The 26,086-nt window shown below is 43.2% G+C and overlaps 1 protein-coding gene across 1 annotated transcript in view; it reads left to right on the top strand.

Moving 5' to 3' along the window:
* The window catches only part of FNDC3B (fibronectin type III domain containing 3B), a 174,312-nt gene that overhangs the window by 67,810 nt on the left and 80,416 nt on the right, over positions 1 to 26,086 (top strand). Inside the window, exons 4-6 of the mRNA XM_084292430.1 lie at positions 10,830 to 10,906; positions 18,906 to 19,149; positions 21,353 to 21,640. Of these exons, the coding sequence (XP_084148556.1) occupies positions 10,830 to 10,906; positions 18,906 to 19,149; positions 21,353 to 21,640 (609 nt within the window). The remainder of the gene's footprint in view (positions 1 to 10,829; positions 10,907 to 18,905; positions 19,150 to 21,352; positions 21,641 to 26,086) is intronic.

The raw sequence follows: 26,086 nt of genomic DNA, 5'->3' as shown, positions 1-26,086 counted from the left end.
ATTATAAGTCCTTTAATTGCACTGCTCATCTATTTTTGTTTCCAAAACGCTTCACAAGCAATTTTGCAATTCCAAAGTGAGAGCTTTCTGTATGGGAGGAAAAGCTGGTACTAAGAGCACGAGTTGCTGCAAGTGAAAAATACTTCTTAAATTGAAATGAAAAATCTTGAGCTTGCACAGTTCCGCTCAGGACTTTGCAGTGTGCACACGCTATGGAAGAAGTAACAAGAAAGTGTTTGTTACTGGGCTTTTGTGCAGAGGGCAGGGAGGAAGGGCTGGGCTGCGACAGATCCCCTGTTCTATAGCCCCAGCTCCTGCTCCAGGCGGTATTGACATAAGCTGTAGTCAATCATTGATGGTGAGAAAACTTAAAGAATGAGCCACATCCGAGTGTTTGTCAGCTCTTCACGGTATATTATTAATTGTAGGTGGAAGTTGATTCATTCTCTGAGGTTTGAATAGCTTACTGCTCTATAAGATGCTGATAAAATGCCTTGATAAGGTGCCCGGTTCTATAACATACCCATAAATGGCTCTGGTTAGTAGTGGAGTATAGTATGAAATTTGTTTTCACTTAAAGTGGATGAGTCAAATGGCGGTAGCAGTTTTTACTAAGCGATACCTTTTTAATGCTCAAAAATCATTTAAATGAAACGGGGCAATAAGGTTTATGTTTTAATCAGTTGGTTCATCAAGGCTGCTGTGCTGGATGCAGCCCTTGACCTCACTGGCACAGGTTCTCCTGCAGCCACAAGGACCAAAGCTGCGATGCAGAATTTTACATTTTAGATATATATGTATATATATTTAATAATGCACTATATACATTCTGAGCTGGCACTTCCCTCCCTTTATGCCTCTGAGAAAGCTATAGTATTGAGTTTGGGCATTTCACTTACTCTGATACTGGAGATTTTAGATGTGGACAACGGAGATGAAGAGCTTAATCCTACCCTGTTCTGTCATCTGGTGCGCTTGGGATTGTTTACCTGGGGACACAGGAAAATAAGAATTCAATGCTTATGCTGATGCTTGGTTTTGGAAGGTTGTAATGCGGTCATTGGCCTGGAGGCATGCTTTAAAAGACTACTCAGCTACGTGCTCCTTGCACCAGCTCAGCTTTGAGATAAGAAAGGAAGTGAAAGCACGGGGAGGATGACAGGGCCCTTCACACACAGCCTGGCAAGTCACAGCCTTCCCCTTCCCCATCCCCTTCCTTTTTCATAGGGTACTCTGCTTGAGGCTTCTCTGCTGCAGGTGTAGCTTGTTATTCAGCTTTTAATTCTTAATGAGCTGCTATTCCCGTTTCTTGTTGCTAACCAGTAAATACAACTTCTCATGACTTCTGCTTCACTTGTGTCCATGATGTGCACCTGGAAATGGGGATATTGCAAAGGGGCAGCACAAACAGATGGTGGCAGGTGAGGGTTTCTTAGCATGCACTGGGTTTCTAGACCTTGGCTGATGGCAGAGCTCCTGGAGAAAGTGGACTGCTGCGTTTGGGTTTCTCACTTAGCTGCTGCTACAGCTCTGCTCGGATTCGCATCCCTCACCCAAAGCTGTTGATGATTTTCCTTCTCTCCCCATGCGATAAAGCATGCGTGTCTGTGACAGGTGGGTATTAATTGCCACGCTTTTGATGAGTACATTAAACAGCGAGTTTAAAATGATTCACCAGAGTCCAGGATCCAGACTTGTCAGGAACAAAACTCGCCGTGGTTGTTGTTGGTGCTGTTCTGTCAGCACTGCCAGGGCTGAAGGATTGAACGTTGACGTTGGCTTTCGCTGTCTCCGTGATGCTGCTCGCTGTGGGTGGACAAGCAGAGAATAGCCATCACCTAATTGCTGCCTCGCTGGGGGCACAAGACACCACAGTATTGTTGGCTGGGTATTGGATCCGTTGCTGACTGTACAGTCATTCTGGAGTTGCCATGGAAATGTAATAATTATATTATGAATAATTGGAGCATCTTCTTTTGCTGCCGCAGAAAACTGATGTTGTATAATTATCATTATCTTTAATGAAAGTTGCACTCAAAGCTGATTGTTTAGCACTTGTAGAAACCTGTGACAGAACAAAACTTCCTGCAAGCAAATGCCACTTCATAAATGTGCCAGAAAACTAACACAGGCACACACACCCCCAAAAATCATTTACATCATTAGAATGTACTGAAAAGCTGTTGGAAAAGAGCAAAGGCAAAGTAATGCTCATAGCTGAACTTCCATCCCTTGTGATGCTCTCCTGGCTCGGTGTTTGTCCTTCTATAAATAAATAATCTCCGTCGATACCAGGCAAATAGTGCTGTATCGTATGTAAATGGCAATGTTGTTAATGATTGGTGTAGAAATCAAACTGTTTTCATTCGACATCCTCTCCCTAATGGTGAGGCGAGGGGTTGCGTGGTGGGTGTACGGGTCTGGGGAAGTTCTCTGTGGGTGCAGCCAGAAGGTGTTGATCCTTCGCTGTTCAAAGCTGTGGCACTGCAGAAACTTGAAACGTGAGAGTTTTGATCCCAAAGGGAAGCCTGATGCTGAGTGGGGGCTCATCTTTTGTCTGGATTGCCCACAGTTGCTTGATGAGTTTCCCTGTCTTTGAATTCAGCTTCATGCTCTGCGTGTCTCAGACCGCCCTGTGAAGGGCAGGCTGCAGTTTTCACTGCAACTTCTCTTCATCTCGCCTTGCTCGTGTTTCTAGCATAAAACAAATAGGTATGCAAAGGAAGAAAAAGGGCAGCAGATCTGAAGAGGACCTTTCTTCTCTAAATAGATCATGAGATACCCATTTCTGTGCCATAAGAGATCCCTTACCCGTCTAACAGTCCCAAGACTGGTTCAGTCTTAAGTGTTGTCTTATGACTTACACCGTGTCCTCGATTCGTGTCCAGTTGCGTTCCCACAGACTTCCTGTGTGACCCTGAACCAGTCGTTTCGTTCCTTTGTCTCAGTTTGACTCGTGGAGTGAGGAGAATAACAACCGCGCTCCACGCAGATGTTCGGGGAGAGCTCCGTGAGCCCTGCTGGGGGAGCTTGGGGCTGGGTCAAAGAAACGCTTTTGTGTTCCTGCTTCAGATGTCAGGACGTCATCTTGGGCTCATATTCATCACATAATGAATGTCCCTACAGTTTCAGGTTATTGTGTTGTGGCTTGTGTGCTAATGGATTAATTTCAGATGTTTTCAACGTAGTTGTTTCTTCTCTTTGTTTCCAAAGTAGTCCTAATTTATTTAACAGTATTTGCCATTCAAGCTAACTGATTTTAGACAGATGTTTGTCTCTTGTGTTTTAGTCTAGACATCTATGATTTACAATCTGTAACCCATCTGGTGAATTGCCATGGGAGTATGCTTATTTTCAATGCTTGAAGTATTGCAACATACTCTTTGCAAGTGTTTTTGCAGTAGCGGCTGATGAGCCAACCAGCAGAAAAGGTTTATTTTAGCAAAAGAATCTGACTTGTTTATTCGGATTAGGGCAGCAAAATGTTCTGGTTCTATTAAAAAAAAAAATCCGCTCAAAAATATTAATTTGTCCCTAAATTGAAACTCTACAAGAATATATGGGCCAATTAAAAAAATAATAATAATAATAAAAGGGAACAAAGAAAACCCACCTGGGAATGTAGAATAGCAAGAGACCTGAAGAAGTCATCTTCACCAACTCCCTGTGGCAGAGTATGTATACTTGTCTAACCTTTTATGAACATTTTGATGATCTTTGTACTTCAAAAGCTTCTTGTTGTCACTGCTGCTGGCTCCTGCACCAGCGTGGGGTGGCTGCATGTGGACCAAGTGCTTGTCCCCAGGAGGACAAGTGGGACAGCCCTTCACGCTCAGGATGAGTATCTCAAAATAACAGCACACATTTCATGTTTGAAACATCAGCCATTTGATGTTTGGAAATTTAGTAATTCATACCTTTGTGAAGGATGAAAATGAGTATTTGAACTAGCTTCCCCTTCAAATTTAGACGTGATACTGCCTCTGCATAGCAGCTTGGGGTAGTGCGGTAGCTTTAGGCACAGCATGTTCAGTGCAACTGATACGCTGGAGCTCATTTCTCGTTCTTATGAGTTACTTTAGTATTTCTAGAATATGCCCCAAATTAGAATACCACATCTGGGAGACACACAGAGCAAAATTGTTGCATAGAAATCTCGTGATTCTTGCTTTAAAGAATAAAGTGCAGTTGTTTACCTACAAGTCTAACGTACTTGAGCCTCCCTCCGTGTGGAGCAGGTCAAGTGGCTAACACAGGTAAAATAAACCACTTCTAAGAGTCTCCAGTGTAAACAGCAAAGGTGCTGTCATGTAAATAAGCCAGAAAAAGCTCTGTGAGCTGTCTGCTTTTGGCACACATTTCTGAGCATTTTAATTTGATATTTGGTTGAGTAAGTGTGTCTACACATGTTGAAAACAGCAGTCCAAGTCCTGTAAGATCCAAGTGCTATGCGTGTAGTTCATAGCTACATGATTCACTCTTTAATGGTAGTAACAATAATAGACTGAAACTATGAGGGACCATTTTGTTTTTAAACTTGATTTTTGGTATGCTTCTGACAAATTAATTTGGTAATTTGCGTAGGGGAATGAGTAAAGGATTGTTATAATTTGTAACTCCTAATAGTCACAAGATTTAGAAAGCATATTGAGAAAAAATTAAAGGTGGGAGGAGGGGGCCATGGAAGTTGCAGAGGAGTTTAAGGAGTGTAGTTGCCCTACACAAAAGTATTCAACCTCCCCTGTTAATGTCTGTGTTTGCACATACAGATTGAGGTAACTGTTCAATGGTTAAGCTGTGCAGATGCAGCAGGCTTCAGCCTGATATTAATTTTCGATGTTTCGCGCACATTTATTTGAAGTCATTTGATGTTGGATCCAAAATCCATGCACGCTAACAAGATCCCCTCTTCTGCCCCCTAATTAATCAGGGAAAATTGTTTAGCAGCTTTGGCAATCTGAGAAATGCTACAAGCATGTACTAGGCAGCCTTTTATTCATCTCCTTAACTGCTGATGAGGTTGTCTTGAGAAAATGGACAAATACCTATGCATAAGCAGTTTAAAACTTCCTATTGCAGCTGCCTTTGTGTATGAGCCCCATGGCGATGGCCAAACTCTGGGTGCTTTCACTAACCCTGCGTTTGATACTGGTCTTTCTGCACCTTCCCTGCCCCACCTCCAGTAGGTTGAATGCAGCATAGCTGGGATTTTTCCAGCATTCCAGACCTCTCCAAAGGTTTTTGAACAGCTGTCATTTTACCCCCTCAGGCACTTAATCTTGTAAAAGCTGCTCCTTCTTTTGTCCCTAAGAAGGAGTAGTTTCAGTCCACAAATTTGTTCTCATCTAGGAACAAAATATTCTGGTCTTGGTCGCAGCAGACTTACGACCCCATGTCTTAGTAACTTCAGCAGGCACGTGGGAGTTGACTCTTCCACTGCCTTTAACCACATGTGAGTAGAGTAAGTAAATGGTACCACTATCTTCCTAAAACCCGTTATACCTATTTTAATGGATGAAAATGTTCATATCACAGCTGGAGGGCGTGCAGGGTTTCAGCCGTCACCGCCACGGCCTGGCAAGTAACATCGATAGCATCTGAGCTAGCTCCTGGCTAGGAGGGGCTGCACCTCAAAGCTGTGGTGATAGTTATAGGTGGAAACTCTTGAGATGCTGCTTGAAAGGTGTAGGACTCTATAAAGGGATCTGACACTCGTGGCCACCTGTGCTAGGGAGCAGGTTTGCTGTGCGGCCTGCAGGCCGGGCAGAGCGCTCAGCACCACTGCTGTGAGGGGGGGACAGGCCTGTGGAGCTTGTTGTTTTCCGTGTCACCACCTGATTTGGGTGCTTTGAGAATAACCAAGTGGGAAGGGAAGCCGTGTGTGCCTGACAGTGAAAGGGAGCCTGTTTGTGCTTATTTCATTGAGGAAATTGTTCCGGAACAGCTGCTCGGCCATGTGAAAATGCAGAACCCTGGGTCCCTGCCAAGGGCAGCGAGGCCTGGGTCATTTGTTTTAGCAAAGCAGGCCAATTTGCCCTTTAATTATCTTTCCTTTTCGTTCGGTCACAGCTCTTGCTCAACAGATTCACTTCCTGAGATGCACCCTGTGTGTTGAAAGTCACGGTACCAGTTTTGCTGTGAACATAGCGGTTTTCCATGGATTAATTACAACTGTTAAGCTCTATAAAATACAGGGAGGGCATTTACGTGCCTGGGTTTCATTTTCTGCTTAACGGGTGCAGTAGGTTCATTGTAGTAAAATGTAGGAGATTCTTCAATTTCAAAGTAAAACCCTGCCCAAATTACTCTATCTCATATGGTTTCTGTGCTAATGCAGATGTTATAGGATGAAATTGTAGGTCAGTACATATTTGCTATAAACAGTGCTGAGATTTCGCTGAGCTGTTCATGAACTTGAGCTTTCAATAATTGGTCAGGATGTGAACTTCATCCTGAATCCAGGAGGGGTTTGGGTCTTACAAACAAGGTCTGCAACATGGGCAGTGCAAACATCTAGTAAAACGTGGGGGCTGGAACTGGATGTGAATGATATTCTGCAGTGGACATGGTTTAGCAAGAGAGAGAAATTCAATGCATTTATCTGTAGCAGTCAGGAAAGGAAAACAGTGAAGTGCAATGACCTCTTTGCCCTATAATGTTGCGTGGAAAGGAAGAAATAGGCAAGATGCATTGCTACAACCAGAGGAATTGAAATGACAGATTTTGGCTTCTGTAATTAAAAGAAGAAAACTAATTAAGCTAAAGAAACCTTTAATGTATCCATAAAAGGTCGCTCAGAAAAAAGAGCAAAACAATACTGATTACAAAATTGCTTTTATACAAGAATTTTGCAAGTGTCATGGACTGAAACTGAGGCTGTAGTTAGCCTTGAAAACCTTAGGGCAAAAATTCCTCAAGCAGATTGTGACATGATTCCCGAAAGAATCAAAAGGGACAAAAGAGCTGGCAGTCCCCATGGCAGAGCAGCCTCCTTGGCAGGGTCAGTACAAGGAAGAAAATTGAGGTAGACTTGGGTTCATCTGCAGCTTCATATAAAATGCCGCAGTACAAGAAGGAATAGAGTAATTGTCATTTTTGTTGTACTGGATGTGCAGCTGGTTTTTGCTTTTTTCTTTTTCCTTTTTTTTTTTTTTTTTTTTTTTAAGCCAGAGATTTGGTAAATGTTTTTGTCATCTAGAAATGGTCACAATATTTAGCTCCCACACCGCGAGCTGAGTGGCAGAGCAGCAGCGAGGAGGCAGCGTGTAGCTGTAGGAGGAGGACAGGCTCTCACCAAGGCATCAAACTATTAATTAGCTCTGCCACGCTATGAAGCTGAGTCGCTCTTGTACTCTCCCTTGATTACAAATGTGCTGGGAAAATGAACCCTTGATGCTCTCACGGTTCGGGCGAAGCGTGCTCTGTCCCCGGCCTGGGGAGACTCCAGCGCCTGCAGCCCGCGAGCTGCCGAGCAGGGCAAGGGGTTCCTTGCACCTGCGTTTCGGAGGCAGCCAGCCCTCCAGCAGCTGGTGGAGGTGCTCTCTGTTTACGATGTTGGAGCTCAGAGTGGAATTTGGACTCTGGCTTTGTGAGCAGAGGTGGCCAAATCTCTTCTGGCTCGGTTTCATTGTGAACTCAGGAGACAGCCTTCGTTTGTTAACAGGCTCAAAAACTGTTAAAGCAAGCTCATTGCAGTGTACAGCACCCAGGTCAGAGCAGAACGACTTTTCCTCAGGTCAATTAAAGTTTGTGTTGAACCATGAGCTTCAATTAAAACTTGCAAGGCTCTAAAATACCCTAGGGGAAACTTATATCCTTCCTATAACTAATTGAGGAACATCCTTTTCTAAATACTTACTTTTTAACAGTTAAACATATTAAACAAATTATAAATAAATAAAGCACCCTCACCACCACCACCACAAAAAATGGTTTGATTTCGTTTTAACGTTAAACGGGGAAGTGGGGAGTGGTCTCACTGCAAGAACAATCTTTAGTAATTCTGAGTCTTGTCATGCCACGGAGATGGGCCCTGTATATTACGCACTGCCACTTGAAGTTGTTTTGATACCATTGATGAGAGAGATGAAATAATGTATGCTAAAGTCATTTGGCTAGCCTTGAAATCAAAGCACTGGAAACAAAACCTCACTGCAAATCACTAGGCTGTCATTCTTCTAAAACCTGTTATCCAAATGACTTTAACAGTTTGTGGGTCGTGCGCAAGGTTAAGGATCATCTTGCACGGTGCACGTTTTGATGATAAAACACAATCTTTTTTTTATTGGAATGGAAGTGTTACAGTCAACAGTATCAGTGTGGGAGTTTGATTTCTTCCTGCCAGTAGATTGCTACTCCATATGAGCAATTGGCAAAAGATTTTGCAGGACAGATGATGAGCTGTGCCGAGTTAAGTGATTCTCAAGTTAGTTGTCATATAGTGACTAGCTGATCTATACGTAGAAATTCCAAAACTCTTCCATTTTGGAATGTATTTCCAACGTATTTTTGAGAGAGACCAGCTAGGGCAGTGGTGACCATATGTAGACAGAATTTTGGTGTGGGCTTGAAACAGATTAAAGGCTTTATTCTCTTAGGTATTATCCACTTGTAGTAACATCTGAATTGTTCCACTTAAATGTTGGGTTCATTTTTTTCGTCTTACGAAGATGCTTTTCTCTCAGTTTTTCAAGTTTGAGAAACCCCTGAGAAGGAATGGGTTGTGTAACAATGCTAATCATCCATCTCACCCATTCTCAGGCACGTTTCATCCTGAGGAACTGACCAGCACTTGATAATGTCGTGTGTTTTGAACTCCCATGACAAAGTGTTGTCTTGTGTGTGCCCATGTAGGCTGTTACGTATGGCTGTGTATTGCCCAACCAGCAGCGGTGTGAAACTTGGCAGTGTGTGGAACCAGAGGTTCAGAGGGAAGTATAAAAACGCGTTCCTCAACAGAGATTTGTAAAGATTTTTTCTGATAGGAAAAATACATTTACTCAAATACTACTTCTGAAAAGCTCCCTCTGAACCAATTGTCACTTCATATTTTTTTATGGGTTTAAACAGAGCCATTTAACCGATAACTTCACCGGGCCAGTAATTGCTTGCTGCTCATGTTGTTGTTTTTTTCCATGCCTACTGAAATTGTTGACTACGGGAGCTTTATCTGGGGAGACAACATTGAAAGGGCTATAGAATGAGGTGGGAAAAAAAAGAAAAAGGAGTAATAAAGCCTTTTTTTCCTAGTGGGGCTGTAGTATGGGTGAAGTTCCCTATGTAGTTAAGTGCAGGAAAGCCTTAAGAGCAGCAGAACCACATGCTTGTAATGACTTCTGAAAGAATAAAAATTTAAACTTCAGGAGTTTTCACGTGCTTTATACACTTGATAAATTATCATATTTCAAATGTAGTTGTGACTGGTAGAAACCATATGTGCTGATCAGGCTATAAATAACCGGGTAGAGAAAATGAGCCAGCATCAGAGAGATGCAAATGGCACAGGTGGGTTCCTGTGCGCAGCGTGTGCTTTGCAAGGGTGAGGAGAGAGCTGCTCGCTGTGCCGTGCACAGCCTGAAGACTACAAAGATACACGTGGATAGGGGACAGCTTCTCTGTACTTTAATGCGGACTGGTTTTGCTGATACCAGAAAACAAGCCGTGGCTCGCTTTGTTGCTGGAGATTTCTCTGGAGCTGTCCGGGCGTTTGGAGCGGTCACTGCTGTGCTGATAGGCAAAGCCCCGGCCGTGACATCCCACATGTGGCTTGAGCCTCTTGGCTTCCTTTTCTAGAATAATTTGGAGATGCCTGATGTCCGAGAAGGACGTCCAAGAAGGTTGTGGTTTTTTATAGTATTGGTCAAAACTAAAATTCCATTCACGGTTACAAAGCGCAGAGCTCTCTCTGAGCTCTTCTTAAGAGTTTGGCCATGGATGTTTTCACAGGCTGTGGCAAATGCTAGATGAACGGATTAGTATAAACATTTGCATGCGTAATAAGAAAGTAATTAAATTAACTTTTCAAAACAGTAAATTCTCACAGCAAACATCTGTCTGGTGCTTGGGGGTTTCTTTTTATTGACTGTTCTGGGTGATGTTTCTGGTCTTAATGGCTAAATCAACCAGCAACTGAGTCAACTGTTTCCATTTTATCTGGACACTTTCTTGTAGCTGTGAGGCTGTGTTTGCAAAGTTGAATGATTATGGCACTTGCTTTGTTATACTTGTGCTCAGTGCCTCCAAAGGGAACTGGCACGCTCAGGGCTGGATTTCGGAGTGGAAACCATAAGCTTCTTGCTTGTATAACCACATTCCAAGGTTAGTCTGAATAGCTGAGATAATGAATTTGGTCTTTGTGCATTCTTAAATAGATAGATAGCTTTTCGCATATGTGATTTTTGGTACAATTGGACGCTTTCCTTGGGAGCTGCCTAATTCCAGGCCGCACAGTTTCTGCTTTGTTCTGAGCTTCCATGCCTTCAGCAAGAATAACTTAACCAGATTTCAATATAGGAATTGTGGGCTGCTAAAGGACATATTGTGTTACTGCTTAATGCAGTATAAGTTGATCAGTGGGTAATATAAAGCCTGTGTTTTAGCTGTTTTATGATGAAAATATTATTTCAGCAGAATATATGTTAAAGTCATTGAACAATGATCTTATTCTCAGTGTGATGGCACAAGGCATTTTCCACACACCAGAAATGACTGGAGCTGATCATTTTGTTATTGTAGGCTTCTAAAATAAATCTATTTTTAACCTTTTTTTTTAGCCATTGTGCAATTTCTTTTAACTGAAAAATAAATCTTTTTTTCTCCTTTTTTATTAGGGCCAGCGGAGGTTCCCATGATGTCACCCAATGGATCCATTCCCCCTATTCATGTGCCTCCCGGTTATATCTCACAGGTATGCTTCTGGAAGAATTAAAGTGTATATAAAAGCAATAGCATTGATCATATAGAGAAGTCTACTTGGTTGAAGTGTAATTTAGAAATATTAATGAAAGTTATCCCTTTTCATAGTCTTCTTCTTTACTGACAGTACACACATATTTGAACACGAGCATACATGTGCATTTGCACACACTATGTATGATTTAATTATCTGTTTTGTATTTATGGAAAAAAGGTGGAAAAAGCTTTTTACAAAGGTGTTAGGTTTTAGAGCTCTTGAGCAGCTACTTTAGATGACCTGATCATTTGTTCTCCTTTCATCTTCTGCAAAGCTTAGAGGCTTTCTATAGTTTTTTTTTTTTTTTTTTTAAAAAAAAAAAGAAAAAAAAAAAGCAGAGGAAGTGCAAATAATACAATAAGTCTGATCATTTTTTCAGTTTCATTGAGCTGTGTACTAGACCAAGAGTTTTATTAAAAATATGCAAAGCATTTCGTATCTCATTGATGGATAACATAAGAGCTTTGGATGCATACATCTTGACATCTCGTTAAGCAGAAAATGTATGGTGTCCTGGAATCCCTTCCCCTCCCCAAGAAACATGTGAGGTTGTCTAATTCTGAAAAATTGTGGATGGCGTCATGCTGAAATCCCACAAAATACTGCAATCACTCTGTGGTATTTTAACTTGCCTCAGTGAAAACATGCCTCAAGTACGGAGGACGTTGTTAACCTTCTGTCTCTTAAAAAGCATAGCCTGAAAGGCTCAGACGAAGGCTGGACCCTGGGCTAGGAGCAAGCACACGTAGGACAGCAGGGTGCCTGCTCCCAGCCTGCCCCTAGCTGGGTGCCTGGGTACACCTTGAGACAGCATTTGCAATGCCCTTAGTGCTTGTCATGGACTCACCTAATTTAATAGCGAGCCCAAATCGTGCAGATATCCAAGGGACGACTACAGCGTATGAGAAATGCCGAAATTCTAAGAACCTCTGCAGGATTCCTAGAGTGCACCTCCATTTGAATGCATAGCTGGGAGATTGTCTTGTATTTTGGCTGCTCCTGGATGTTTGAGTAGCAGCTGCAAGAAGGCAGCATGGCTTTGCTTTGCTCTGTATCCAGCAGGTGGAAGGAGTGCTGCCCGGGGAAGCAGCTGAGTCACGCCATCCCTCTGGAGGTCTTCAAAAAACGCGTAGATGTAGAGCTTAGTGACATGGTGACTTGGCAGTGCTAGGTTAAAGGTTGGACTAGGTGGTCTTAGAGGTGGAACAGTGAAATTGTGTTTACTCCCCGTGCGTGTTTCATAGCACATGGGGCTCCTCTTCACGAGTGGTACCTACAACAACGTACAGGACTTGTACTGCAGGCTGACTTCTCTGTTCCTCATGTTTTAATAGATGAGAACCCATTTGGTTTTATTTTTTAAAGGATTTGCTCTTCCTATGAAATAACTTTAACACCTTTTTGTTATTAAAGTGCTTAGACCTCTCAGTTCCTGTACTAAGACAAGTGGCTGAGTATGGCTGAAATGCTTTCAACCACGCGATTGAAGTCTTACAGCTGTACCTTTGTCTGAACTTGGTTCCTCTTGTCTGCTTTTTGTGATTCACCCTAATAGTCCCACTAAATAAACCTTCAAGTACTTAACCAATAAAAATAAAAAGCCTCCTCTGGAAAAAAAAAAAATCCAGGTAACTGGAAATATGCTGTTAAGTTTAGGAGAAAACAGTGTATTCGGTGCTTTTCAGCAGCAGAGTGCATGTTCTGCTGTGTGGAGAGTGAACCTCTTGCCTTTCAGATTGCTTCATATTAAATAATGGTTGAAAGTGTGTAGTAATCAAATTAGTTCTTATTGTAATAAAATCTTCGTGCCTTATTTGCTCTTGTTGCTTTGTTGTCTCATAGTTTAAAGCACCATTTCATGATGAACAATAAGAGCACAACTTCAATTTAGAGTGGCATGGGAAAGGCTATAAAAAAGCAAATTAAAGCTCTCTGAGATATGAATCAAAACACATTTGATTTTTAGTTTGATTTGTCCCCAAAGCGTGTAGGCAGAAAGCAGATACCCCAGCGGAGAAGTAGCAGTGCTATTCAGAAAAGACATGAAATCTTTTTTCCGTTTTGCTATGCCAAGCCTGTTGGAACTGTGAGCATTAGCCTTAAATTTTACGTTAGTTAGAATGATACATCGGTACCTCTTTGGTACTGTGGAAGTGATCAGCAAAAGGAGCTGGCAGGAGGCTGTGTGCCCTGCGACATCAGCTCTGTCGGAAGCTGGCGGAAATGGAGATCGATTCTATTTCTAGACTTCAAGGACCATATTAGTAGTCGTGATTGGAAGCTGGGTTTGATGAAGTTACAGAGATGTTTTTGATGATGAGGCTTTGCCAGGGTGGAAAAAAACAGTAGAAAGCAAATACACACACCCCATACAGATCTTCCACGGGATGGTTTTTCTTTCAAAGGCAGGCAAAGTGCAGCCACTTACTCTGCATTTGCTTTTGAGCAAAGCTCTGTGCACCTCAGGCAGGTATGAACTATGGTATCAGAGTGGATGTCTCTGCAAATATTTGTTGGATAAGGGTTAATAAAATGCAGAAGAGAAAAAGTTCCCTACTGTGCTGTAGGTAGACAGTATTGCTGCTGTACAAGTCAGTCGTGGAAGCTGGCAATGTAGAGAAATTTGTATTAAATTAGTGCAACATCAACGACTTTGGCTGTAGCTGTTGAATTGTGGAAGAGAAGGGAGCAACTCCTATGGTATGCCAGGAGCTGGGCACAAGCTCCTAATCCCAGGCCTGCCTCTGAGCTGCGGATGAAGCTGCTTCCCTGCTGCACGGCGGGGCAGGCAGGGAGCAAGCCCTGTGCTGGGACGTGGGTGTGAGGCTGCCTTCCCTCGGGCTGGCGGCCCAGTGCCTCCTCCTGGCTCCCGGGGCACTCCGGCCTCCCCACATCAGCACAGACCAAAGGTTGAGGTCGTCATTTGGATGCTGAGCATCCAAATTTGGGGACATCCTCCTGCATTTTTATTTCTGCTTTTCACGGTGTGTGTTAGGGAGGAGGGAAGGGGGATTTGGGGTGTTCTGATGGGAACTTGAAAAATGGAAATATCAAAAGCCATGATCGTGAACTTGCTTGCTTAGGGCTATTGGCTGAGGACTGCTCGCACTTAAGTAAATCTGGAGTAATTCCACGGAGTTTGAGGAATTACTCATATGTAGTTGGACATGAAAAGTTGGCATGAAACTCCACTTTTGGTTTTATTTACGGAGTTGTTAATATGCAGTCTCCGCCGCAGATATTTTAAGGCTAAAGCACTCAGGGAGTGATCCGAGTGTGAAGTGTGCACAGTGCTGATAAGGCTGCTCTGGTCAGGAGGCAGCGCCGGGGTCGCGTGGGCTCCACTGCACAGCTTGAGCCATCGTGCTGCGGCTCGGCATTCCTGCATCGAGCACACGGCATTGATGGAAGCAGACCGTGACTTCTAGAAGGAGGGAAGTCTTTAAATGACATTTGAAGTGGTAGAAAATCCATCACAACCTCAGGATTTGGTTTCTGGTAAATTCTCACGTGGTGCTTAGGGGCATGGTTTAGCGGCTGATATTGGTGGCAGGGGGATGGTTGGACCAGATGATCTTGGAGGGCTTTTCCAACCTTAATGATTCACTGATTCTCTGCGCTGGGAGGTATTCTCATCCAAACTGAATTCATCTAGCATAAGCTTTTAGCCACAGGCTCTGTTTCTGTATGGCTTAGTGCTCACAGAGCTGCTCTTTGTATGTTGGGGGCTGCGACCAGTCGAGTCACCCTTGAACAAGATGATCCTCGCTAACACTGAACCTCAGGAGGGTTTTGCAGATCTCATATTTAACAGAGTGAGCCATAAAGTGATGAGCCTTTTCAGTTCAAGACTACTGGCCCTGGAAATGTGTATCATTCTAGATTTAAAATATGCTAGCGTTTTTTCCAGTGTTATGGATGTTCGCCCATGCTTTCTAAGTTCAAGGTGCAGATGTAACGCTGGTGTTTGTACTCAATGGATGACAAAGATAGCGACGCCAAACTTGTCGGAACTGGCATGATCTTGGATTGGCATCCTTAAAAAATTAAGTGAATAAATAAATTGTTGACATCTGAGTTCCTTGCAGATGAGCTCATTCTGTACTGTTTTCTGGTACAGATTGATTTATGAGCGAAGGTTCAACTTAGTTTATGAAATTCCCGAAGTACTGGTCATGGTCCGCCCAGTGGCCATGCTCCAGATGTCCTTGCTGAATCTTGCACATTAGGTTTAATGAAATAAGAATAGTTTTTTGAAAGGCAGTGGAGATGTATTCCATATTGCTGCACTGTGCCCGTTCAGTTGATGTGTGTGTTACAGAAGACGATGATCGTATTCCTTTAACCAGAATTTAGGAAAACACCGGTACAGCTTACCTGTACAAAATGAACATGCCTGTATTTTTCCTGGGGATGTAACACTAAGTTTCAGTGGAGAAAAGTAGAGAACGTGGAGGAGTGATATACTTAGAAAATGTGAATTATCTCATTTAGATGGAGTTTTCATTGCTACGGTGAGATATTTAATGTAAAACAAATAATATTAAAAATACTATCCTCAAAACACGGCAACCAACAGGGAGGCAACTTTATTGTGTGGTAGAGATGTTCATCCAGATTCTCCTTAAAGATCACACACCCCACTTAGTAATTAGGCTTCTTAAAATATGGTAATAACTGCACAGAACTACGCTGTAATGGTACTGTTACTGAAGTGGCGTGCCTGTTACACCAGCAAGCACAAAAAGGATAATTGCAAAAGACAATTTAACTAGTAACTGTTTGAAGAGCACAAAATAATGACAATTTGGCTCTAAGTGCCAAATGCTCAGAAATATTTGTTTTCTGTAGATACAAACTGCTAAAATTAATACTAACAATTACTTTGAATACTGCAGTTATATCTGGAGACCTCAGCATTGCTTCTGGGCACTGACTTAGAGGCAGCTTGGTAGGCAGTGCGTTTCCTGACAAATTTATGGTCTTCATGACACCGTTTGAAGCAGATGCAAAGAACTGCAAATTTCTTCTTTAAGTAGCAAAATTTGAAGCCCTCTGCTAAGTTATGTTATTTACATTAATGGTTGAAAACTCATTTACGCTGTATTTGATAAATGGAAAAAGTGTCATCTCCCAGAATGGTGCTGCTAAAATTTACACACTGCAGGTTTTATAAATCAGGAGGTATCTGCATTCTTAACCAGTCCTGGTTTTCTAGTTACTTAATGCATATAAAACCTAATCCATTGGATTGCCAGTTTTATGACCTGTTAAGGACAGAATATCATATTTAAAGGTTGTATGAGCATCTTCAGAAATTTACATATCTATCTATAAATCCTAGTTTAGAGAGGAAATGTCCTGTAGGGCAAGGAAATAAAGTAGCTTCTTGCAAGATCCCCTGTGTCTCTGCCTTCACTGGAACACATGCACATGAAGTAATAAGCATGCCGTAAGCATTTGTGGCCTGGAGGAAACAAAAGACATCAGTCTCTCAGCTTCTTGACGAAAGTCATTTGGAAGGCTGGCTCATCCCCGGCTCTCTGGCTTTTCTCTCACTACTGCTGATGTTCTGCAGCTTCAGCAGCAGCAGAATTTCATCAAAAAGGCCATCAAAGAGGCTTTGAGGCTTCCTCCCTGCTTTCTAGAAGATACTTCAGGAAGAGAAATTATAATAATTCAAGTATCGGTTTACATGAGGTGCTGCTACACAGTACAGGCTTTCTGTCTAAGTCTGCTTTTTAACATATTCATCTTTCATCTAGGTCACAGAATCCATATGTAGTCTGCTCTAGATGCACAGATAGGGGCTTGAACCTCTCTGGAACACCGAAATCATCTCTGGGGCTTAGCCTGGTGCAAGCCAGGACGAAAACTTCACAGGTCAGAATGCAGGAACTGTGCTATCTCAGCTAAGTTAGGTGATGATGAAAGTCTGAGAGGGTTTCTGCATTTTCATACAGAGTCTTAAATAAATTGCTTTACTTTTCAGTAAGTACAGATTGCCCCATTCTCTGAATTGGAGTGCAGGTTTCAGCCCCGACACATGGACGAGGGCAGTGGAGGTTGAGCAGAACCTGGTAAGGGAGATCGGAGGCCTGAAAACAGAGCGGGCAAAATGGAGTGCTGGTCTGTCACTGGCATTCAGCTGTCTTTTGAGGACTCTTCAGCATCTTTGAAATTTAAAGCTAGGAGATGACAAATTGCTAGCTTAGGTTGTAAAGTTAGAAGTTAGGAAAAGTACTTTAAGCTAAACAATTCCTATTCTGGTTATTCGGCATAGCGAGCAACGCATTTTTTAATGTGAAACATCAATTACAAGTGACTGAATGGCTTTCTGGAGAAAATTTCCTTCTGTAAGGAAGCCAGCTAGCCCTCAGAGTGTCCATGTCTGTGGTCTCAGCCCATAGCTGACCGGCATAAATTCACATAGCCCTAGGACACAACAGGCGTCAGCGAAGAACTGGGTCAGCTAATGCTGGTTGAGTCTTACCCTGTGCAAATTGCTCAGATGATGCCTGAGACATGGGCTTGTGTTTGCTGGAGCATTGCTGCTCACGGCTCTGGCACTGTGTATTAAACAAGGCTCGTCACCCTGCAAGAGTCAGCAGAAACAATTGTGTGCCCATGCCACGATTGCTTCAGCTCAGGGTATATCAGCGTAAATGATTTCTTGTGGTTTCGGCTAAGACACGATGATGTTACTGGAGTCAGTGGGGCGTGGGAATCCTTCACAGGTTTTCTTCTGCTGATGCGGCTGGCGAGGTTGGATGTCTCCAGCAAATGTGGTGGCAAACGGCTGAAAGTGGCAGCATCTTCTGGCAGATGCTTAAAATGTGCTAGACTTCCCCTGCCAAAACCATGGGTTGTCTTCATCAACACGTCAGCAAGCTTTGTTCTTTGCCCTTTTGTCTGTGCTGCCAATGATGGGACCCTAAGGTGTGCCGTTCACTTCTCTCACACATCCCATACGTTATTTATTCCCCGTGTGTCATCAATCAGTTTAGAAAAAACATTTTGTGACCAGCCTGTTGGTTGTCTGAAACTAGATTATTGCTTCCTTCATGTTTTTCTACCTTATGCGTTTCTACACATGGAATCAAAGTAATTTTAACTGTTCTATGTGGCTGTATTGTGAAGTTCCAGAAATGGCAGAGGTTTTTTTGAATAAGCTTCAAGAAAAGCTTGGCTCGTAGGTCTGGACCGAAATTGGGCTGGTTGACTGTTCTCCAGAAATACAGCTCTGGAAAAAATATAAGCTGAAAAACTATTTTCAGCCTAAGCACATTTCCACCTTCCTACATCTGTTTTTACATGCTTTGACTATGGTCTTCGGGGCCAAGCTGTGCATATTTGCGGGTAGATTTGCATGGACATATAGACGAGCTCTCTAGCAGAAGAAAACTTCTACCCTGTGGTTTGCTTTTAACAGATACCTGTTGTGAACAGCGCGAGTCTTTTGAAAAAGGGTGTCAGCACAACACATTCCTGCAGCTTACAGCTCTGTGCACACACAATAGCAATGCCAGTTAATTTCCAACTGCTCCTTACTCTGTACTCCCTCAAATAGCCCTGTCCAAATCAGCAGTAGGAATTTGATGTGCAGAAGGTAAGATTGGTCCTAATGAGTACTCTTATTTTGGTGCTTTCTATTCCTTTCTTAATTGCTTTGCTCTCTAAACACGGGGTATTTATGTTGTCCCTTACCCACACAGTTATCACTGGCAATAATTAGTCTCCCAGTGATGAGTGTGGCTATCTGTGCCTCCAAAAAAAAGCCACATCACCACTACAGTTGCTTGTGCTGATAGTAATTTTAGAAATGTGCTTATGAATAAACCGGAGGCCCAACCATTTTCTAACAGGAGAACAAACTGTGACAAGTGCTGTTTGCAAACTGTGTTCGGTTCAGGTGCTGCATAACGTGAACTCCTTTCCCTGCCTTCCCTTGCAGGTGATAGAAGACAACACCGGCGTTCGGAGGGTGGTGGTTACCCCGCAGTCTCCGGAGTGTTACCCGCCCAGCTACCCCTCGGCCATCTCTCCCACCCACCACTTACCTCCGTACCTGGCGCACCATCCCCACTTCATTCACAACTCTCATACAGCGTTTTATCCTCCTGTCACTGGACCCGGGGACATGCCACCACAGTTTTTCCCACAGCATCATCTTCCCCCTACAATATACGGAGAACAAGGTGAGTTGGGAGGAGGTACTGGCGTTTCACACCTGTTTTCAGGGGGATCTAAGGGGTAGTGCAACCAAGAGTGGCAAATGGATTAGAGAATTTAGGGAGAGGTTTTCCCTGCAGGGATTCTTCTTCAAGTGTCAGGGTGTGTCACCATCCCGAGTCCAGCAAGGCAAGACAATCCAATGTTGCAACTCTAGGTTGCAGACACAAAGACAATTTTAACTTAATTTGTAAATACAGTGGAAACAATCCTCATCCTGTGTTCCAAACGAGGGCGGTGAGTCACGCTGATTGTTCTGCGTTGTCACGATGCAGCTTTGTACAGAAAAGCCAAAGACAAAATTTGTCAGTCCTGGCTTGGGAATGGGGGTGGAAAAGGAGGGCTAGATCCGAGCAGGACTTGCCACAGTCATTTCCAGTGGGAAAAGCTGAATACCGCTTCCTGTTGGCAGCAGTGTGCTTTCTGCCCCCCAGCAGGTCACAGCCACAGAGGTTTTCCAAGAAACAACAGGCATTTGCTGATTGTTGTTCTGGTTGAGACTGGGCAGTCAGTCACCAAAAAGCACCGTCTGATACCAGAGGGTAGCATGGCAACCCTCATCAGGCCATAAGTGAATAATGGCAATAAAAGGAGAGAAGGCAGCATGTTTCTGGCTGAACTAGCGCTGTTGTGTCCCTTCCATCCTGGAAATAAGTCTTGGTGTAATCTGAAAGAGGACATTAACCAAAAAAGTAATCAGCAAAGGTACTTGAGATGCTTAACGTGGAAATCAGTTCTGGATTCATGATTTTACTGCCAAAATACATGGCGTTATTACACTTTGTAAAGAATATGCAAATGCCTTATCACCAGAAATAAGGCTTTTTTGGTACGGGGAGGAAGAGGCAGAAAGAGACGTATCTAGTGATGCTGATCTTTGAAGTTTCTGTTGAACAACAGACCTCATCTTCTAAAAGGGAATGGATGTTACAGCTGATATTTAACTTCCTTTTCCTGAGGGAAGGGAATGGGAAAGTACCACTGCAGCCCATCAGATAAATAGGTGAGGAGTTTTTCTCTTGAGAAAGGAGCAGTGCACTTTGTCAGGGAGTTAACAAAGTGTTGTGTGCAAGCATTGGAGCGTGTTAGGTAAACACAAGGGCTTTCAGCTACTAGCAAAGTAGATGTTGAATATTTCTATAGCCTTCAGATAGTAAGAGGCTGTTTCAACTTAAACATAAATTAAGAAAATAAATAAATCTTTGTTTGCCTTGCTGGAATGACCTATACTTGTGACACTAAAATAATTGAAGTGGTGACTATTGTACTCATGAGTATTAATCCACCATTTCCCACTTGCCCAATGGCTTGTACTATAAACAGAAATGTATTTATTTGTATCACGCTGTTCTTAACCAGGTAGTTGGTGTGAGAATCTAAATACGATCGTGTAACCAGAAAAGGAAAGGCAAAGGACCAGACAGCAGAGAAATAGAAAAGAAGGAATCTAGCTAGTTGAAACGACTTGGAGAGTTATAATACAGTACACACGGTGATCTCAGCTTAAAACAAGGCTACTGATACTGGGTGGGATGCCTGCTTGCTGCACAAGTGTTCGTGATAACGCATGAATGGGTGTAGCAAGATTGTAAAGAACATGTTGAGGTGGGGAACGTATTTAATGTTTATCTGAAGTGTGTGTGTAATATCTGTGGTATTTTTCAAGCTTTTTTAGATAGTTTATCTTTTTCAGCTCCTGTTGTAAAACCCAAAGCTTTCACTTCAGGCTGCACTTCCATTCCTCTCCTCAGGCAGGTGGGACTGACACGATTGCAGCTGGACACCAGGGCATCTCAGCTTATTCTGTCCAGTCAAGTTCTGGGGAAGAATCTGCTGGATTGCTTAATGAATTTAGGAAGGCTTTTTTCCAAAGTATTAGTCTCCCTGGACTTTTCCTTGAAATCTGATTGCCCCAATTAGTATATTTTACTTTTAGATACACATTCATCCAAAGAATTACGAAATCTCAATCAGCAAGTGAGCACACTTAATATGATGAAAAAAATACATCAGTTCTGCAGAAGAGCTTTCTTAGAAGAAAAAATAAATGGTTTGTTGTAAAAGCGATAAGGAAACTCTGGTATTTAATTTGGAGATGGTCAGGAATCTGCTTTTCTGAAGAATTTTGTTGCTGTTCTGACTTAATGTGGGCGAATTCTTTCGTTTCAGAAATCATACCACTATATGGGATGTCCAGCTATATTACCAGGGAAGATCAGTACAGCAAACCACAGCACAAAAAACTCAAAGACAGGCAGATCGATCGCCAAAACCGTCTGAATAGTCCTCCTTCATCCATCTACAAAAGCCATATAGGCAGCTGCACAACTGTATATAATGGTTATGCAAAGAGCCACAATGGAGCAAGCAGTGGAGGCGGCGGGGGGGCACCAGGAGTAAAGAAGCCAGAGCGCAGAGCAAGAAGCAGCCCAAAGTCTAATGAACAAGAGCCACATGGTAAAGACAGTTTTATTTATTTTTAATTCCTTTTTATTGCACCTTTCCGGCTTACGACCGGCCGCCTGTATATGGATCTAGTAACTATGCCAAAAAAACACTGCCACCCACACATAAAGACAGTGTTAATACAGTTTGAACTTAAACATAAACGTTGAGTTTGCTCTGCTATATTTGTTTTGTAAGATGAACCCATTGCCTTCCTATCTTTCATGACTATTCCCTGGTAGCTGTAGCATCATTCCCTTTTTATCTGTTAGAAACGAGAGCTGTTTTGGCTTGCACTCTGTGTGTGTGTGGATTCAAGTCTGACACTAGTTAAAAATTTGATGATGCTGTGTTGCTGCTTCCAAAACTGCAGAGTACCCTGGAAAAGCTATAAAAGGTATATCATACTTAAAGAATAAGAGTCTTGATTTGGAAAACCAGACTAACCAAAAACCTCTTGAGAGGCACATAGGAATGTATGAATTCAGAGTAAAACTTGGAGAAAGGTGCAGGAGAACTGAAGGCGATAGGTTCCTTCACAAGAATTTGTTAGCTGAGGTTCAGCTGTGTTTTATAGCTTATTGTTCCTACCAGGTCAGCGTGCACGTGGGGTGGCAGCTGGCAGGTCTTTTGTGTGTGCTCGGGTGTCAGAGCCACCTGGTGAGCCGGCTTGGGACTGGGGCAGGCCAGCAGCTGCCTGGCAGGGCGACCAGGATCCCTGCATGTTGCTGGAGCAGGAGCTTGCTCACTGAGTTAGAAGTTTGCCTCTTGCTGCAGTTAGTAGAAACCACGTTGGATCGCCAGATTGTGCTACCACTCAGCAGCTTCAGCCCTCCAGGAGCTTAGCAGCCGGCCCTGGGCATCGTGGCATTGCTGGATGGGGCTGTGCCATGCCCTCGCAGCACTGTGGGCACGCTCCTCTGCTGGCACCTGGCAGTGGACAACAGGCATTTTTGCTCCTGGGTCTGGTACCGTGTGTCTGAGTAACATGCTGCCCGAGCATCGTTTCTCGGCAGCAATTTCTTGCAGGGCTGTGTTGCTTCTTGCTAGGCACCTCGAAGCAATCTCTGTTATGACTACAGCAAGGTTATTGCACGGTGCTGTAAGAATAATACTGGAGAAAATGTTCATCATACCACACAAGGACAACTTTACTTTTTCCAGATTACGGGACATGAGATATTTAAGTTAATGACGTACTTTTCCATCAAAATACCCACTAATTGCGTGTATTATGCACGTAAGTGCTTCTGGAACATTCTGCCTTGTGTCAATGCCTTGCTGCTTCCTGATGATGCTCAAGGAACCAGGATTTTTCCAAAGAGCTGGTTCAGCACTGGTGCAATAAATGGGGTGACAGCATCATCAGTAGTGCTAAAGTTGAGTAAGTGAATGATGCTGGAATATGTAAATGACGTGCGTTTCCTCTGGCCTTTTTCAATGACAGCATTGTGTCTTGCTTTTGGGAGCCAGAGTTGAAATTAAGATTTTTGGCTTGTGCTGTATGCTAGAAATATGCCATTGTAGAATTTAAAAAAGAAACGAAAACCAGTGGCTTCTCATTGAAATGTTAGCAACTATTCTGTGTGTTTGTTGTGGTAGGATGGACAGTGTCTTGTGCAGATACAGGGCTTGGAGGCCTGGTGTAGGGGTTCTGATTTGCAATCCATGCTGCTGCTTTTCTGCAGAGCTGGTTTAAAACCTGACCGGGAGTGGAGGCATTGGCTGTTTTTTTCCTTTTTTTTTTTTTTTTTTTTTTTTTTTTGAAAGGAGCCTTGCCATGTAAAAGAGCTGTAAGCGGAAATCCTGTCCCATTCATGCTGTCCTTTATGAATTTCAGTCTGAGTCACTTCCTTCGCGTGCACTCGGTGGTTCGCTCCTTGGTCGTGGAATGATCTGCTAGCTGGGAAGCTTTGTGTGCGACCGCAAGCGCGGTGGGAACAGAGCAGTTTTAAGCATTCTTATGATGCTTTTGCCTCTGTGCTACTAAAACATTTTTTCTTTCAGATCAGATAAAATCTTTTTTTAGCTCTCACTGAAGTTTTCAGAACCTAAGATAGGCAGAACTACAGCACTCCCATGAGCAGGAGTGGGAAGCGGGAGGTGGAGCCGGTGAGTGCATCCTGCCCGTCCACGGGGTGGGCTCTGGGGCACGGCTGCCAGCACAAACAACACGAGTGGGCTGCGGGCAGGCAGCTTCACCAGCACCTGAACGTACACCTGGCTTGCAGAAGCTGCCTCTACCCATTCTCTGCCCTAGAACAATGGAGGGACAGTAGGTGGATCATAAGCCTTTGTAACGCCGTTATCGTATGTGTACAACCAGCCTAAAACCACAAAGGTGGAGCTTTCCTAGAGCTGAGGTTTTGCACGTCTGACTTTGTGCACTGAAGCACACTTGAGGTGTTCCCAAAGGTGAAAACCATTGCCTACATCCATCCCTGCCTGCATTGCTGCTGGACGTTTGTCAGGAGATACAGCTACCTCCGTGTGCTCATTTGGTTGAGGTGAATGTGTCAGGAACGCTTGGAAAATGGGCTTAGCAAGAGACCTTTCCAACTAGGGTGGTTTTACTTTGCAAACACCTTAAAAGTACTGAACTCAGCAAAAAAGAAGTACTTAAGCGAATCTTTCTTAATACTGATCTCTTTTCTTGCTTCCTAATCTGCTGGTTACATTTTTTTTCCTTTTTCCAACGTGCACGAGGCTGACGTTTCCATACAGAAAGCCTTGTGCTCCAGCTCCATCAGAAGCTGCTGACACAGAGGTAAAGTTGGCTGGAGCTGTCAGCCTGGGTGGGTGCTCGCGAGAACCACTGTCAGCAAGTGTCCTCGAGCCATGTGGAATATGCTCAGGAAGCTGCTGGGACGTCATGCAGGGTGGATGACAACATAGGAAATAAATGGAGCTGGCAGGGATCTTGGTTCAAGCCCATCCTGATCTCCATTTGCTTTGTAACATTTAAATATATTTAGAAAAAGGGTGGGGGTTTATTTATTTTTTTAGTTTGTTCTTTAATTGTGTCAAGTTTGACGACTCCAGAGCCTGCGAATTAAAGGGAAATTGAGGGAGATGTGATTCAGTGCGGACAGGAACCAGGCAAAGTTCCTCCACTTACTCATTCTGGATCCTGCCAATTCTTTTCTATTCTAGTCCTGAATCGGTTTTGCAAGTTTATTGGGCCGTGTATGTATCTGTACCTGCAAGTTCTACAGATTTAACAGCTTAAAAGAGTAGTTTCTTTATTTCTGGTCCCTGAAAGCACTGGGGCTGAGGAACACTGCGGCAATATATATAATGTTTATGTTCTCTTAGCCAGGAATTGATGAATAGAGTGAGGAACAGGCAGCGAGTGTAGTGACAGGACAAGGAGTAACAGTTTTGAACGGAGAGGGGAGGTTTAGATTAGACATTAGGAAGAAATTCTTTGCTATGAGGGAGGTGAGGCACTGCCCACACTGCCCCAAGAAGCTGGGGCTGCCCCATCCCTGGCAGTGCCCAGGGCCAGGCTGGGTGGGATTTGGGCAGCCCGGGCTGCTACGAGGGGGCCCTGCCCATGGCAGGGGGTATGACTGGGTGGGTTTGAGGTCCCTTCTGATCTAAACCAGTCTGGGATTTTGTACATACTGGTGAGGACATTTGTTATAACCGTGTAGAAATGTTCTGTGGACAGAATTTATCATAAATGGTTCTACTGCAGACGTACGGGATACCCCTGCGTACGTGCAGCTTCCTCTGGTTCCTTAAATCAGTGTAAAATTGTATAAAATACGGAGATTTAACAAGATTGTCTCCTGAAGACAAGATGTCAAAACTGACACAGTGATTTTATTGGTAGCATGGCACAAAAAGAAACACTCCAAAGACTAAAATGCATTTGTCAGGATACGTGAATTTTAGAGCTGTCCTGAGTAATGAAATATGAAGCGGTATTTACTGGAAATGGAAACATTTTGGATCTTGTGAGGGTAGATCATCACATATGAGATCTGAATCGTGCTACTGCTCTTGCTGTGTTTTTTACAGTTTCAGCAAACAACATTACCTGACTGAATCGTTTAGATTCATATCTAATTAGGAATATGTTTCGTGTTGTGTGTGCATTTTTTTTTTGTATTTTTAATAAGCAAGAGGAAATATGATGCATTAATTAGGGCACTCACCTGACCTTCAGAAGCCATGGTTAATTTGTGGCACCAGGGAATTAGCGGTGTGATATTCTTGTGCCTCTGCCTCATCTCCTGCATCATGACACAGCTTGTGTTCTTCTTTCTGTTTATTTGGATGTATGGATACTTCTTAAATAGTCTTTTTGTATTTTTTCCAAGGTAATAGGGTGTGAAATTGTTTGTCCAGGCAGAAAGCGAAATGGTTTTGAGTTTCTGATGTGCTGAGTACACCTTTGTGCACCAGAGCCAGGTCTGCTAGCTGGGCTGCACAGCTCCTGCACCGCTTAAT

The sequence above is a fragment of the Netta rufina genome, assembly GCF_964035555.1.
Source record: "Netta rufina genome assembly, chromosome: 9".
In the NCBI taxonomy this organism is placed as follows: Eukaryota; Metazoa; Chordata; class Aves; order Anseriformes; family Anatidae; genus Netta; species Netta rufina.
This window is presented reverse-complemented; position numbering and strand designations above follow the sequence as displayed.